At 29.0% G+C, this 17,656-nt stretch overlaps 1 protein-coding gene across 1 annotated transcript in view; it reads left to right on the forward strand.

Annotated features, from left to right (window-relative positions):
- LOC118197686 (F-box/LRR-repeat protein 2) overlaps positions 1-17,656 on the forward strand; it is a 114,285-nt gene that overhangs the window by 28,302 nt on the left and 68,327 nt on the right. Inside the window, exons 3-4 of the mRNA XM_035369226.2 lie at positions 5,542-5,609; positions 15,645-15,699. Of these exons, the coding sequence (XP_035225117.1) occupies positions 5,542-5,609; positions 15,645-15,699 (123 nt within the window). The remainder of the gene's footprint in view (positions 1-5,541; positions 5,610-15,644; positions 15,700-17,656) is intronic.

The following is a 17,656-nucleotide window of genomic DNA, read 5'->3' on the forward strand; positions in this document are numbered from 1 at the left end:
TATTTACAGTATTTATCTACTATTTTATATTGTGAGTAATAAAATCTTGGGTTGTCTAAATAATGTATAAGCTATTATTGTTTTAAATTTTTGATTATTTTAATTACATTGTTAAATAAATAAACTATTATATTTTTAAACTGTTCATGAATGATTCATACATTTATTATTTCCAGTTTAAAATTGTAGATAAATTCTGTAAATAAAGTTATTTAATCTTTTTTCTCCCATGAAACTATATGATAAATTAAGTTTCTTCTTTTAGTGCATTAATTATCATATATATTTTAAATAAAAGCTTATTTGTAAAAACCTTTTCTTTAATTGTATTTTATTATGAAAAACCAAGCTATAACTGAGGAAATAGTATAGAAGCTTATTTAATTTGTTGTGAGGACTGTTTTTAAAAGACTTTTGCTGTTCTTCTAGCAGCAGGGTAAACAGCTTTGTGATTTCTTTGCTTCTGTTTTAAAGAGTAATTATTATTATATATTTTTATTTATTTATTATTATTATTATTAATATTACATTTTTTTCCATCTGAGAGAACTTATGTTTGCTAGTAAAATAATTGATTTTCTGAAAATTTCCCCGAGAACTTACTTGAGATTTAGTGTACATAATTTACATTTTTGTTGATAACATTAGCTAGCTCTTGGAGACATGCTGGATCAATGTATTGTGGCAAATTGCTGTTTAAAACAATTTGCAAGTTTTGTTTATTTTGATTAATAAATACTTCTAATTTTGTTGTTCTGTAGTGGTCTGACATTGTTGGTATATTACACAATTTTGTCTGATTTTAGGAAGAATAATCATTAAGGCTAATGATAATTGTGAAAGTATCTAATTTTATTTATTTTTAATTTTATTATTTTTTGGAAGCTTGACTCTGCTGTTCCTGATATTGAGAACTTGCTTTACAGTGTCTCAGGATGTGCACAGTATTAATATGTGGCTTAAATTTCTGTTAGTTTTTTTTTTTTTTTTTTTTTTCTTTAGCTAATTCACTTTTATGCTTTCTATTAATTGGCTTTTAAATCCATTGAACATCGAATGGTGTCTTGTATCACTGAATGCATAGAATAATAGATATATTTATGAAATAGAAATGAACTTATATTTAATGTGTGTAATTATGTTTTAAAACTTAATTTTGATTTAAAGCTGTTTGTATGGTAGTATTTTTTTATTTGAATGTGTGATGCAAATATTTTAATGATTTTATTGATATTATATGTGCTGTAAAATATTAATTGTTAAAGATGATAAATAAATATAGATCTTAGTTAACCCATGTAGTGAATTTACTTGGAAGTATCTTCGAATATAACAGTATTTGTGTGTATGTTGTGTTATACGTAGAATTGTAATAACGGAAATAGAGGAGATTAAAAAAATTAACCCTCTAAATTTTAGAAGATTTATTCTAAAAATCTAGAATTATAAAAATGTAGAGGGAATGTACTAGCATATAATGACAGAGCACAGATTCAGATAGTACATTTAATTTCATATAATTATTTGCACATCAAAAACCTATCTGCACTATTTCATTCCTGATGAAATTCGTAATTTTTATTTTAGTATACCAGAATCTATCAAATGAACTTTCAGTCTTCTTTTTACATTCATTCCCTTAATATCTGCTGAAATTATATAAATGAATAGTGTAAGTTGAGTATTGTTTTAATAGAAGAATGTATTCATTGTAAATAAGTTTTTGCTTTGTAAATATGTAAAAGTTTTACTAGTCAGGATCAGGGTTCATGGCAAAGCCAGTCTAACCAGTGGGGCCACAACATGTGGCGTGATATAGGGCCAGCATGATTTTTACAGTTAAGGAAGAAACTCGCGGCAAAATTTCGAAGTCGCACATTTTGCACCAGGTGGTAAAAGTCTAATGCCAGTTCTGGTTAGGATGTAGCTGAAAAGGAATGTAATTTCTAATAAATAGGCTATATTTAAGGCTTAAAGACCATGGCTTAATATTCATTAATTTCCCATGGCTTAATAGACTAGAAAACTATTAAAGTTCTGGATGATAAATGTGAATTTTTTAATTGGAAAATAAATATATATGTGCTTAAAAAATTTAACTTAGGATTGCTTAAAAAAAGTTTATCTTCAAAAATATGTGTCCTGTAAAATTTGTAAAAGATTAATCATTTTAAGGTGCTTAAATAAAAATATGTATTCTGCAATTCTGCAAAAAATCAAACTTTTGTATTAAAATGATATCCCATTTTTTTAACATAATGTTATACTTTATTATTATTTTCTTTCGTACACTTTAATATAAAAAAAAAATATTTAACATCTATTTTCTTTTATAATAAGGTTGTATATTTTGTTACCAGTATTCTTAACTGCTTCCTTTAAGCTGTTGCACTTTTATTTTAGGTATTCTTCCTCTTAACAAACTGTTGTTCTGGAATATGACTATTCATATCTGTGCACACTGCACTTGCAAATATCAATGGCAATTCAGTAACTGAGTGATTAAGACTGCTGAATACTCAGAATTAGACACATAGTCAATGCTGAACACTAATTGCATGGTTGATTTTCATGATTTTCTTGATGTGTAATGTGAATATAATCCAGTTTTCTTTAGAAAGCCCTGCGTTAGGCATTATTTCCTTACCCCTTGTGTGCTTTGCCACAATCCAATAACCTAACCTAATCTGTTAACGGTGATTAATGGTTGATTTTGCATTTATAACTAAAAGCATGGTAATCCCCCTCTAAAAATCATAGATAGTATAAAATCAATTCTTCACAGAAACACCACCATGTAATAGTTAGGAAAGGATTCAATATTGATACTTTGCCTTGGAAAAAGGGTGTAATAAATATTCTGTTTTATGGAAATTGTGTTGATATTTGAAGAAGATAATGAATGCTGCTGAAAGTTATGTTTTCACTAATTTTGAATTCAGTTCTGAGTTACCTTGATATTTCATCTACACATTTTAGACCATTATGACAATCTTTGCTCTTTCTGCTTCATCATCCTTATGTTTCTTCATTTCCTTCCTTCTACTCTAGAATCTATTTCTTTAGATTATCTTGTTCTGATAAAATTATGTCACCTTTCTCTTAGGTATTGAAAAACTTGAATACTAGAAATGATTTTAGAAAGTCTGCAACCTTTTCTTTGGCAGAACTTTCTATTTATGCTGTCAGTTTTTGTCATTGTGTCAGTTCATTTTAACTTCATTGCAAGCTTTAGCAGTTAGATTCATTGTAACAAACACTAAATTGTTTTCTCTAAACTCTCAATTTCTTCCCAAAGTCTGAAATATAACTGCATACCTAGCACAAATACTTAGGTAAATAAATTGTACGATTTAAAAAAAGATACATACATATTCAAATAATTATAACATTTACTGAATCAAGAAATACTGTAATCTTTTTTGTAGGATGAAACTAATATTAATGTCATTTTTAAATTTAAATGGTACTTGTACAATAAAATAATTAAAACTATTTTGATTATAGATCATGCTTTTATTAGAGACTAATTGTTGGATTATTCAACGATATCTGTGTAATGTAGTAGACAATTTTTTAGACAGGGCATACAGGTTAACATGTATTTATAAGTAAATGGTTAAATACAATAAAATGCATGATCTGGTGAGTCTATTTTCATCGTTTTTCCCCCTCATTAGTTTTCATAATTTTTGTACTGCTATATTTAACTTTATTATTAGATTAGCATAATTTTAGGGAGAACTTAATGTGCTATGCAGTTTTTAGACACATCAAGCTTTGATATAAAATATTTTAGCAAGTGTTTTGATATGTATTGGAAAAAAGTTACAAACTCGGATGCTCAAACATTTAAATTAGTCTATAACTGTGATTAATCCAGAATTAGTAAATATATTATGGAAAAGCATAGCTGAGCTCAACAAAACATTTCGGAACATATTCATAAATTAGGATTTATACATAAATATTCCAAATAGGTGCCTCATGAGTTAAGTGAGGAAAATTTGCAAGATCGAGTTCTTAAACGTGCATCTCTCCTTGCTCGAAAGAAAAGCGCACTTTTCTTGGACAGGATGATAACTGCTGGATGAAAAGTGAATTATCTACAGAAATGTTGTTAGAAAACAGCATACACTGAGGCTGGGCAACCTGCCACCTTCACCTCTAAACTGAGCAAGTACCTGAATAAGAGAATGCTGTATGTATGATGGGATATCCAAGTACTAACACATTCCTAGCTTTTGAAATTTAAACAAAAAGCTCAATTTGAAAAGATATTGTCAAAAATGGACAATTCAAGCTAAGCATTTAAAGAAAAGAGGCTGTGACATCTAATAGAAAGCACATCTTATTGCATCATGATAATGCCAGATCATATACTGCTTTGGTGACTTGTCAGAAAATACAGCTTAAGCTGATAAATTATGCCACATTCACTATATTCCTTGAACCTTCTGATTATCACTTATTTCTCTCCTTACAGTATTTTTGAAGTGAAAGAAATTCAAAACTGAAGCAGATGTCAGCCAGGTGCCTCTTAAGTTCTTCTCCTCCAAGGATAGAATTTTTTTCAAAAATGGTATTTACAAATTTCCATTATGTTGCCAAGAGGTCATAAGTAAATGACAGAAATTATATTGTACCAGAAATATTATTAAAGGCATGAAAAATGTATTATTTTCTTTTGCTCTTCAAACGGACAAAATTTTCCAGTAGGCCTCGTATATTTTGCGTGTTTGTTAAGCATCTGGATATTTCAGCCCTTATTTACAGTTGATTGATATATTCTTAAAGCTGCTGTGTGAACTAATAATTAGCTACTGTGTATTCCCCCCCTTATTTTACTGTTCTTAAAATAGACTAGAAGTATGTTACTTAATTTTTCACATGATTATTTTAAGCTTATTAAATAATTTATGTAATATAAATCTATTAAGTTTTAAACAGATAAGCATACTGCCTGCATGTCGTTAGAGAATTAATCAGTTTTAAAATAAATTTTTAATAGATACCTTTAGCAAAATAGAACAACATATGTTAAATCCTGAAGCAGTTTTCTTTTTAAGTGTTCTTTGTGGAATTTTATTTCTGTATTTATTGGCAAAAAAAATAAAAATGTTGTCTTCATTCACATCAAAAATTTTATTAATGATACAAAGTTGCTATGCAGTATTTAATTGTCTTTATTCCTAAGAAAATAAGTGCAAAATGATAATGTTATTGAATTTACGAAGAATATTACTTAAAATATTCAAACTACCCCCCCCCCCAAATGAGTAAAATTCAAAAGATAAAAAATTAATGAAAAAATAGATTAAATTGTCAAAATATATCAGTCACTTGTGTAATTTGATGTAAAACAGAATAGTTTATAATTTGGTTCCTTTATTTTTTATAAATTCAGAGAACCATAAATCATTCTCTAATGTTCAATAGTTTGTCATTCTCATTTCTCTACTAGCTTCAAAGAAACTTAATATACTTGAGTTCATTAGTAAACTTAAATAGATTAAATGTAGGTTTGCTTCATTTATCTAGATTTGCAAAGTCCTGTCTGACGAAGAAGCATTGATAAACAAGAAGCTTCCTAAAGAACTCTTATTGCGGTACATTTATTTATTTTCACAGATTTTTTTTTGGGTTGAATATTTATTTTGTTGTTGTTAATTTTAAATCTGACTTCAAATTACGGAACCAGAGTAATCGTAAAACAGTTTTATGATTCAGCATAAAATGTTTTGTATGTTTTGTGAATAGTTCATTTAATTTATTGTTTTTTAATTAATTATTAACGTTTGGTTTAATATTGTATAAATGTGTGAAGTATTTCATTATAAAAATATTCATTTTGTAAAATGATGTAGTATGTACAAGTGTATATGATAAAGTGTATCAGCCTGTATCTCATCCTTTTATATCTAACGCAAAATGTCTGGTAATCAGTTAAAAAGTTCCTTACAATAAATTGCTGAATTTCATATTATTTCTAGAGAGAATTTTTTAAACTCTTTATATGAACTTCATGAAGGAAAAATCATGTTTAAAAAATATTTGTCAATCTTTAATTAATTAGAATGTTCAATACATTTAGTTTAAAAATTTATCTAGAAATACTTAAGCCATATTTTCACAAAAATAACAGGGAAAGCTGTTATTGTAGAGACAAGCACTGTTGACACACACAATTCAGAACAGAACTTTAAATCACAAAATGCGGAGATTTATTTATAGTGGCTTCCTAAATTTTTTTAGTATTCCTGAGTTTCATACAATAAGATGAAAGTTTTCCTGAGTTTCATACAAATATAGAAAAAGTATCATCTCTCAAGATTTTGCACATAAAGTTATGGAACCGTCCCCCTCCTCAAGTAAAGTGTAGGGAAATTTTGCTAATTGATATTACAGTCAAAAGTCTTTAATCCAGACTCGTCAGGACTTCGGCGATTCCGGATTATAGATCATCAGTTTAAATCTGGTAAGATGGCATGCAGAAATTATAAAATTAAAAATATGAAACCATAATTTATGAAATAAAGAGCAATTATGATCTAAAGGGTATCAAAATTTTCTTAAAAAAAGCTTAATATTTATTTGTTTACTTTATTAAACATTTCTTTCAACGCGCGCATGCGTAAAACAAACATTACGCATAGTCGAAATTAGAAAATTGCAACCAGAAAACTATTTGATGTGTATTCGTGATATTTATAATGACGAGGAATTTGATTTAAATCACATTAAAGACGGAGTACATCGAGATGAAATATTACATTTAGTAAGGAATTATAAACCGAATAAAATAAAAACATCTGCCCTGAAGATAAGGATAGTGTTGACAGATCAACTTCCTGTTCATTGTGCCGCAACGTCCCCCCACCCACCCTTGCAGAGCAACGTGAAATTGATAAACAGATTTTGTAATGTTTAGAGAAACAAAGGATATGCCTTTATCCATTTTTTGCATCAATTTCACTTTTTGTTTAATGGGCATCGAAACATGCTTTCGCTTTGTAGATCCTTTGGCACCTCCAGAATCGGAAATTCTTTTTGACATAGTCGAAAGCTCAAGCTTACTTTTATAAAATTGCTCTAACAGTCTGCAAAAAATAATAAGTCGGATCCAATTAGAAGATTAAGGAACAATGCAATCTGCAACATTAACTGGAATGGATAATTAGATAATTTTAGCTTAGCTTATACCGTCCGTTATACATTAAACGTGCATGCGTAAATGTATTATGCGCATGCGCAGAAAGTGTAGCTTTGAGGTTCGGATTATGGACGTCCGGATTAAAGACTTTTGACTGTTTTATTCTATTAGTTCTATTTAAAATGTTAAGAATTTTCTTTCTTTCTTCCTTTGTTCCCCTTTTCTTTAATAAAGCACGTAATTTTGAGACTACAGCTTATTTTAAGAAACCGTGTGAGAGATATATTTGTAATACAGTGGATGGACAAAAATATGGAAACACCTTGTGAAATGCATGTTTGAAAAGAAAGATTGATTTTAATGAAATATGTAGGTGGCGCTGTCGTTTTTGACTACTGACGCCACCTATACAACTTCGTAAATGTGCTAAACAGTTTAGTTGTTGTCGGAGTACTGTTATGTGAGGTTGTCATTGCATTATGTCAGAGTTAACAGACTTCGAGCGTGGGCAAATTGTTGGAGCACGTATGGTAGGTGCTTCCGTAAGCAAGGTAGCCGAGGTGTTTAGTGTTTCAAGAGGTACTGTATCGAAGATTTATTCCGCATATTTGAAAAGCGGAAAAACATCATCTGCTAAATCACAGCGTGGACGAAAGTGTGTCCTGAGTGATCGTGACAGACGACCATTAAGGGCAATTGTGACGAAAAATAAGAAGACCACAGTTGCAAAAGTTACTGCTGAAATGAATGTTGTGTTACCGAACCCTGTGAGTACCAAAAGAATTAGAAGGGAGCTTCATAAACAAGGAATTGCTGGCCGTGCTGCAATTGAGCCACTCATCAGTGATGCTAATGCCCGTAACAGGAAAAGGTGGTGTTTAAGTCATAAAGCCTGGACTATAGAACAGTGGAAGCAAGTAATATGGTCTGACGAGTCTTCTTTCACATTGATTCCCACTTCTGGCCGAGTTTACGTCTGGAGAACGCCATCTCAAGTCTAAAAAAGGTAACATTGTTATTAACCATAGATTATCTTATACAGACTGCTTGTTGCCAAGAGTGAAACATGGCGGGGGTTCTGTTAGGGTTTAGGCTGCCATATCATGATTCTCTGCTAGCCCCATGATAACTGTGTCAGGGCACATGACTGCCAAGACTTATGTGAACATTTTGGCCGATCAAGTTCATCCCATGACCAACTTTGTTCCCCGATGGTGATGGTGTCTTCCAAGACGACAAAGCCCCTGTTCACGCAGCTCACATTGTCCAGGACTGGTTTTCTGAGCACGAGGATGAGTTGTCCCATCTCCCCTGGCCACCACAGTCACCAGACCTGAATATTATCGAACCTTTGTGGTCTATATTGGAACGGAAAGTGCGTTCTCGTTATCCACCGCCAACATCGTTATCTGAACTATCCACCGTTTTGCAGGAAGAATGGTATAATATTCTCTTGGCAAACATACAGGAACTGTATTTATCCATTCCGAGAAGACTGCAAGCTGTTTTGGATGCAAACGGGTTTCTACACCATATTAAGCAAAGAAACATGTTTTTTTAAAGGTGTTTCCTTATTTTTGTCCAACCCCTGTATATTTAACAAAGTAAAGCCTATAGTCACCTTTGAACATTCTGTTTAGAACATTCTGCATAGGCACACACAAATATATATAAATATAAACAAAAGTTGAGAAATTTAAATTAAGCTGACATGTATTATTAAAAGCCGTGCAGTTTTGCTTTTTCTTTGGTTTAAAATTTAATTGATATTTGTTTAGCACTGGCTATGGATTTACCCAATGGTTATTTTGGTTTCGTACTCAAGAATTCATTTTATATTTTTTTAGAATTTATTTTTGCTATAATTTTGTTTGTTATTTTTTAATTAAGTGTTTAATTAAAAAATTAAGTGTTAAATTAAAAGATAATTTAAAAATTAATTAATTTAATTAAAGTATTTATTTAAAAAATTAATTAATTTAATTAAGTGTTTATTTTTGCAATGAATTTTAATTTTTGTTTGGGATTCACATTTGATCATTATATCCTGATGATAATTAAACTATAAAAAAATATTTTATTGGAATTTTTAAGCACTGTGATTATATCAAAAGAGCAAAGAATTTTCAACAGTTTTATAAATTCATTTCAATTGTATTCATTTTTTCGTTTCCATTGTGAAACATTTTTGTTTCAGTTTTGTAATATGTCTATTTCTTATTGGAGAGTTGCTCCCTTTTCGTGATATAATTTTGATTTAATCTCAGATATATATGTGTGTGTGTGTGTGTGTAAACAAATAATAGTGAGTAATTTAAAATGTCAAATACTTGTACTAAAGCTGCCAATTAATAAACCAATAATTTATTATAAGAAAAGTGTTTTTTATATATCATCTCCAAGGAACATAAATTTAACTAATGCAATGAATTTTTTGCATAAATTTGAGTCAGTATTTTAAGTATAAGTTATTTGGATTTCTACTGTAAAAATATTTTAGTAAGCTGTATAGAAACATTATTTTAAACCGTAAAAATTCTAAAGAGTAAAATTAAAAGGTAAACTTTAAAGTACTAAAAAAGGTAACATTGTTATTAACCATAGATTATCTGACTTGGCTAGGGGAACAAACCAATCCGCTATCAATTAACAATAACCAAATTAAGTGAGAGTGTTTCATCTTTTTTCCAAGAGATAAGGATCAAATAAGTGTTTTTGGTAGAGCTAAATCATAAGCTACAATCCAAACTCAAAAATAAGAAAGATAATTAGTCTGCTTGAGCCAAAATACTTGCCATAAACCAAACCATGTTACTTTTGGGGCACTCAATATGATACACTCTGTATACAGTCATGCATACATATTTGATGTAATTTTTTTATTTGACTAATAGTAATTTTTTTATTTGACTAATAGCTTAAGGCACTTTCCTTTTAGTTCTGTGTTTTAATCCACATATGTGCAGTTGATCCAAAATTTTTCAAGCTGTACTGGCAGAGGAAGTTTAATCTGAATAGTTCAGTCTCTCTCTATGTACTACATATCTATATCTGTATATGAAATAAATTATGATTAAACTATTATTGGAGTGTCAGAAATATATTTTACTTGTGGGTCTTTTAATTACTGATAATATTACTAATTAATGATTATTTTATTACTGTATTCAACAGTGCACTTTTTTTTTTAAAGTTAGAGAAATAAACTTCTGTGTTTTTTGTGAGTACAAGTTTGGTAGAGTTTGACAAGTAGTACAGTCAAAAGTTGTTAATTCGGACACCCATAATCCAGAATGATCTATAATCTGGACCTCAAAGCTACAAACTTTCTGCTCATGCGTCGCGTTGACGCAAGCGCATAGGCATTTACATGTGCGCGTAAGACCTTTACAACTGCGAATATGTGTGTGCGCATGCGCATAATACGTATACGCATGCGCGTTTAATGTATAATGGACAGTATAAGCTAAGCTAAAATTATCTAATTCAGTTAATGTTGCAGATTTCACGCTGCACTGCGGGGAGAGGGAAACGACGCGGCACGCAATGAATTGGAAGTTGATCTGTCAGCACTATCCTTATCTTCAGGACAGATGTTTTTATTTTATTTGGCTTATAATTCTTTACTAAATGTAGTATTTCATTTCGATGTACTCCGTCTTTGATTTGATTTAAATCAAATTCCTCGTCATTATAATTCGCTTCCGATAGTGAAGAAAGTGACACAGAGGTCATTGAAACAAAAAAATTTCGATTGACAAATTAGTCGGTATTCTCGACACAGCAATTATAGGACTTGAACAGCGGAACTTTGTTACTAAACAAGAAATTATGTCTGTTTAATAGAATTAAAGAGAAAGTATTATCACGTGAAACGAAGGCAACTTAAACAACTTGAATTGAAAGAAATGTATAATAAAGTAAACAAATAAATATTAAGCTTTTTCTTTTTGTAAATTTTGATACCCTTTAGATCATAATTGTTCTTTATTTCATAAATTACGGTTTCATATTTTTAATTTTATAATTTCTGCATGCCATCTTACCAGATTTAAACCGATGATCTATAATCCGGAATCCCCAAAGTCCCGATGAGTCCGGTTTAACGACTTTTGACTGTAGTAGTAATTTGGCAAGTAATACAAAAAAAGGGGCGGGGGGGATTTTTTGCAGAGAAAAAGTAAAGCTGTATTTAAGTTGGATCCAATTATATTGAAACTGAAAACTGTAACACTCCTTTGTTATGTAAAAAAAAAAAAAAATTAAAAATAGGATATTTGTAAAAATTAAAAAAAAAAAACTTTTCACATATGGCATGAAAAATTCTATATGCTCTTTGAGATGAATGTGATCATTCATAAAAATGTTTAATCTATAAATCAGAATTTTAAAACAATTCTAATCCATCTTGTATAGTTTATCACTTTTTCTGCTGACTACTGCTTTCTAACTCTGCAGTTGTTAACTTGAAAGGGCTTTAGTCTGGAACCTCAATTTTTAATCAAATCACTTTTATATTATATCATTTTTAATGTACACTGCTCAAAAAAAAAAAAAAAAAAATGGGACAATCCTATATCTCCCGATCTACTGGGCCGATTGACAAAATTCAAATTGCGTTCTTCATGTCTCGAAAGCGTGACTTAGGATATATATTAGATTTATATATAGCACTATTCTAACATAGGTATTTTGACACAAAATCGGACTTTTTCTGAAATAACATACCAATTTTTTTACATATTTTGATTCTACGACTCAAATTATGCCTAAATACGAAATTTTGTAAAATTTGGAGCAAAATTTACGGAGAAATTCACAAATTTGTTGGCACTTTTTTGTCAGTTTGCGCCAAGAATACTTTACTTGGCGAACTTCTTAATATATGGCAACCTAGTTTCCTTTCCCGTGAGAGGAAAAAAAGTCACCATCGTTCCTTTTTTCCAAATAATATTCTCTATATTATATTTTTAATTATAACTTATTATTTTAAGTAATTTTTTCTTTTTCGAATATCATTTTAATTGTTTAAGTTGAACTTTTTTTTTTTTTTTTTTCCGAATAACTGTTTTAAAAATTTCTATTTACCTATTCGAACTGCGTAAATAAAGGTGCAGCGTTTATTTTATTTTTTTTTTCAAATAATTTTTTTTATATATATATTTTGTCATAGTTGTTATTTTAGGTAATTTTAAAATTTTTATACTTTTATTTTAATTGTTTGTGTTGCATTGTCTCTTCAGATAATTGTTTTAAAATTTTCTATTTATTCCTTCGAACTGAGCATTTTAAATATATTTATTAATATCAATTTTCCAGAATTTGATTTTATTTATTTGAACTGCGTTTCTTTCGGAAGAATACTTTGTAACCCAGACTACTATGAGTTTGAAAACTGCATACTATATTAAAAGAGAAAATACAGTAAAGCACAGTTTTACACGCCTTTCAATGTTCCGTTCAGAAAAGATATATATAAATAAGAGAGATGTATAACCGACATTTTAACTTAGGATGACTTGCATACACTGCTTTAAACAGTTTTATCATTGTGCCCATTGCTTTACACAATTTTATCCTACATTTGGTTTCTTATAAAATGTTATTCATATTTTAGTCAAATATTTTATTTTTGAAATCGCAAGAATCAAATATCATAAGATTGAAAAATTTTAAATTTAAAAAAATACGAATACTAAATTTTACGAAAAAATTTATTTTTCTTCTCTTTTTCTTTAAGCATTCTGAAAGTATATTAGAAAGTATCCAACTTTTCGAAACATTTTGGTATTTCTGACAATCATTTTAAATAAAGTTATCGCCTTCCATTTCATAAAGGCCCACAAACGGCCGAGCGGTAAAGTCGCTGAACACTTGTAGTTCGGTCCGAGGTTCGAATCCCGCGAACGGGCTGGTTGCATGGGTGTTTTCGTGGTTTTCCCCGTATGTAACATGTATACGAGCCAGTTTTCCTTAGAAAGTCCTCCACGAAGGCATCCCTCCCTTTAGGCAGATAGCCCTCGTGTGCTTTGCCATAATCAAATAATCCAATCCAATCTTTAATTAAATATAATTGATTTGTAACTTCTACTAGAACTGACGTTAAGAATTGAAGTGCAAATAAATAATATCGTGTGCAATCTTGATTAATATGAAATTGAAAATATTTGCACAGAAAAAATATTTGCATTCAGACAGAAAGTTTTTTGAAATATTTGCAATTACTTTATAAGAAGGATTTATTAATAACCGTAATAATTACTTATTATATTACTGATGATTAGGATTCAGTTCTTGACAATTACATTCTAAATTAGAATTTTAAGAATTATTAGAATTTTAAATTAGAATAATGAAAATACACTACGCACAAAAATACATTTTAGGATAAAAAATGAGTTGATTTTTTATGTTTTAAAACTTCTTGAATTCATTTAATAAACATTGTATCCTCGTTGTTAATTGAATTCAGAATGTTGGGTGTCATTTATATAATTATTCTTACTTGTCCACAGAATCTGCTGACTTATCCAGTGACTAAGTAGCTGCAGATCATTTCTACATAACCATTGAACTTTTATTAATTCAGTCTCTAGAGGGCTGTATGTTTATATCATAATTTGACTTTTATAAAAATGATTATTCTAAATCTTATGTTTCTATAAAAATATACTGTGCTTTAAAAATATGGATGATAGTACCAGCCGCTCTTTCAGCCACTTCAAAAGCATCAGTTTGTTTAGAAATAAATTGTGCAGTTAATGAAAAATGAATGTCATAAAATTCAAATAAACATCAAACAAAAATTCTCAGTTTTAGACAATTCGATTTAAACGAAGTAAAGTAGCAGACGATAAAACGCCGAAGGTAAAAATTTACTCTTATTAAAAAAAAAAAAAAAAAAAAAGGTAGAGAGAAATTAAAAAAAAAATATTAAAAAATTTATTTAAAAAAATCGCTTTTCATATAGTATTAATAAATATTTATTACGCATCATTGAGGGAAAAAATGTCATATAATTAATTCACCGTAAAATTTTACTTGAAATTTAAGGTTAAAAATAGCTGTGGCAATACAGTGTAACAAAATCCATACACCACATTTGGCGTTATTATCGCTCAAAAAAATGATGCCAAATTTCAAAATGCGAAAATATGTAAATTTGTGTATATCTTATAAAATTTTGAATAAAAAAGTCTAATTTTTTGTACATATGCTTAAAATTATACCTACTTTAAGATGATGGTAAAAATTTTATAAGTTACAATTCAAAATGTTTTTCGAAAAATTTATAAAAATTATTTAAAAATAGAAATTTAAAAAATAAAACACAACAAATGGGTAAATTTTATTTGGAATGAACCTAAATTTCGAAATGTGAGAGAAAAAATCAAAAAAGTTTAATAAAAAAAGAGATATAAATAAATATTTGCCAAATTCAATTAACATTGAGGAGCTAAAATTTTGAGAGCTAATATTTTAAAAACTACTCGTACGATTTTTACAAAACTTGGTATTCTGGCATAATTTGAGTCGTAGAATCGAAATATGTAAAAAACTTGGTATGTTATTTCAGAAAAAGTCCGATTTTGTGTCAAAATACCTATGTTAGAATAGTGTTATATATAAATCTAATATATATCCTAAGTCGCGCTTTCGAGACATGAAGAACGCAATTTGAATTTCGTGAATCACCCAGTAGAACAGGAGATATAGCACTGTCCCTTTTTTTTTTTTTTTTTTTTTTTTGAGCAGTGTACATGTCATTTTTCAAGTAAAGAAATGCCATGGTATTAAATAACCAAAGAGGAAAAGCTTTTATCATGTGAAAAGTGGTTGAGAAAGTTATGCAGCAACAACAAAGGAAACAACAAAACAATCATAGGAAAAACAAGCTCTTTTGGAACAATCATAAGAAAAACAAGCTCTTTTGGAACAATCATAGGAAAAACAAAAAAATTTTTCAATCACTTCTATTCAGAATTCTAACAGTTTATGACAAATAAATCATATGCATCCATGCAATATAAATGGGGAAGAAATGGTTTATGGTGAGTAACAAAGAAATACTATTATTATTTTAAAACATCTGTTTGAGAAATGTCTTTTATTTATTTATTTTTAACAAATACAGAAGAATTTGTTACAAATAAGAAAAGCATCTGTTAAATGTTGATGCAAATTTTTTATTTGTTTATTGTGTGCTTTCGTACCTTTAGTCTGTTGTAACAGAAAAAATTTTTAATTTTTTTTTCATAAATAACCATTATTGAGCACCTCTCTCATACCTCACTGGTAACAATTATTATATTATGTGCACAATATTGATCTTTACTATTAACTTGTAATTTGTGTTTGAAATTTGTTATTGCACATTGAAATAAATTTGAATAATAACACTTTATTATATAGCTAATAATTTATGATTTTTATGATATAAGTGATTTTAACATAACTTTTTATGAGATAAGCATTTCTTTTCTTTTTTCAGGATATTTTCATATCTTGATGTTGTATCTTTATGCCGGTGTGCTCAGGTCTCAAAGGTAATTAGGGAAATAAAATTTATCATCATAATAAATATTATTTTTATTTTGAAATATTCTTATGTAAAGCAACTTATGATTGAAAACAGGACATTCTGTAGATAATTAAGTCATATGTATATTTTATGAATAGTGAGAAAAAGGAAAATAAATATAAATAAACTTTACTGAACCATGAAATCCATTCACCTGTATTGGACTACTAGCTATTTTTAGGCAATGCAAGCATTTGTGTACTTGGGAGACCAGAATTTTCTTTATTTATTTTATTTGAACAACTTTTAACACTTGTCAGATGGGGAATGTATTTCAAAGTGTAGTTGGTGTTTTATCATGTAAGAAAAGTATAAAATGTAAGGAAAACTCCTGTAAGTATTTGTATGATATTCTGTTTGAAAAAGTATTGTGTGCTTCTTCCAAAAGATATGATAGCTAATCTCTTAATCAAGGTATCAGACTAACAAAATTGCTTTAAAAACTGTATCCTGTGTTTAAAATAGTGGCATTGTTAAATATATTCTTCACAATGATTTCATCATTACTTCTACCACTGTGTTTAAACAGCTTGTAACCAAGGTCATTAATTTCATTTGTCAAAAGTACTTAGTCTTAAATGCTAGGCTATTGTTTTTTCAAGGCTACTTAAACAAGGTTGCAGTCAAGCCTAAAGGTCAACCTTCAAAGCTATAACATCATTTATTTCATAGCCTCTTGCTTTAAAATATCACTTTAAGTGTATGATTATTTCACAAGAAATTGCTCAAGTAAAAAAAAAAAAAAAAAAAAAAAGTATAGTTTCTTGCATTCCAACTGCAGATGAATGCAGACATAAAAGAAAATGCTGAGAGTAGATAGTGATGAAGTAGCATATGCAATGGATAGATCTATGTACTGAAATAATGTAAGATAATTAGTTTCTTGGGAAAGGACAGGAGTTATGTAAGTTTATTATGCTATTCAGACTAATCATGTAGATATTTGTGATAGAATTTGAGCTTTTATTATCAGCAATCATATGTTGTGATGATCAAAGTAACTCATTATACTTTTAATAACACATACTTAATGTCTTAAAAAAATTTTAGAACATATTAAGTGAGGTGAATTGGGGAGTGATAATGGAATAAAAAAAAAATTGTAGCTGTTGTGCAGCACATTCTTTATTATTTAGTTTGTTTAAGCAGTGAGAGAACATTTCTGGTCAAGGATATAGTGCCAAATGTAAGCACTGCATCTTTGATGTAAACATTACTCCCTAAAGTATGTCTTTTTTATATGCATCTGTAGACATTGATGTAATTTCACTAGATTAGTTTTCCACAGCTGAGCCAGTTTTTCACTTCTGTAAACTGTGTATATTTATAGGTTAACTCTTTAAAATCGTATACTTTTTTCAGATATTTGAGGAAAAAAAGCAGTATAATATGGTAATTTTTTAGTAACCTGTAGAGGTTAAATTCTTCCAGTATGAGTAACTTAACTGCAGATCTGTGGTTATGAGTAACATAACAACTGTGATAAAATAAAAATGGACTTTAATGCAATATTAAACCTTCATAAAGAATTTGAATAATTTCAACTACATTGATAAGAATACAAATTGTTAGATAAGTTTTATTTAAGTGCAGTAATTGGTTTAATGATGAAAATTAATTCTCTAGAAATATTAAACTGTACTTAGGCTATTACTAAGATTAAAAAAAGCAGATCTAAATCTTTATTCCCTACCCCCAACTTTTTTTTGCGGGGGGGGGTGTCTCTTTTCATAGGTTCATAGTAGTATTGTGAGTACTTTGTTCAAATGTCAATCCGTTGGGAGAATGTGATCATTTAATGCCCTGGCATAGGAAAAAAAAAAAATATATATTCATTCAAAGTTTGTACTGAGAAATCTTGCTTAACAGCTTTCATTTAATCTTCTAAATTTCTTTTTTGCTCAGAATTAATATAAGCTGTT

Source organism: Stegodyphus dumicola, chromosome 2, assembly GCF_044657685.1.
Source record: "Stegodyphus dumicola isolate Sdum_Otavi_A_Nest chromosome 2, ASM4465768v1".
NCBI classification, from domain to species: domain Eukaryota; kingdom Metazoa; phylum Arthropoda; class Arachnida; order Araneae; family Eresidae; genus Stegodyphus; species Stegodyphus dumicola.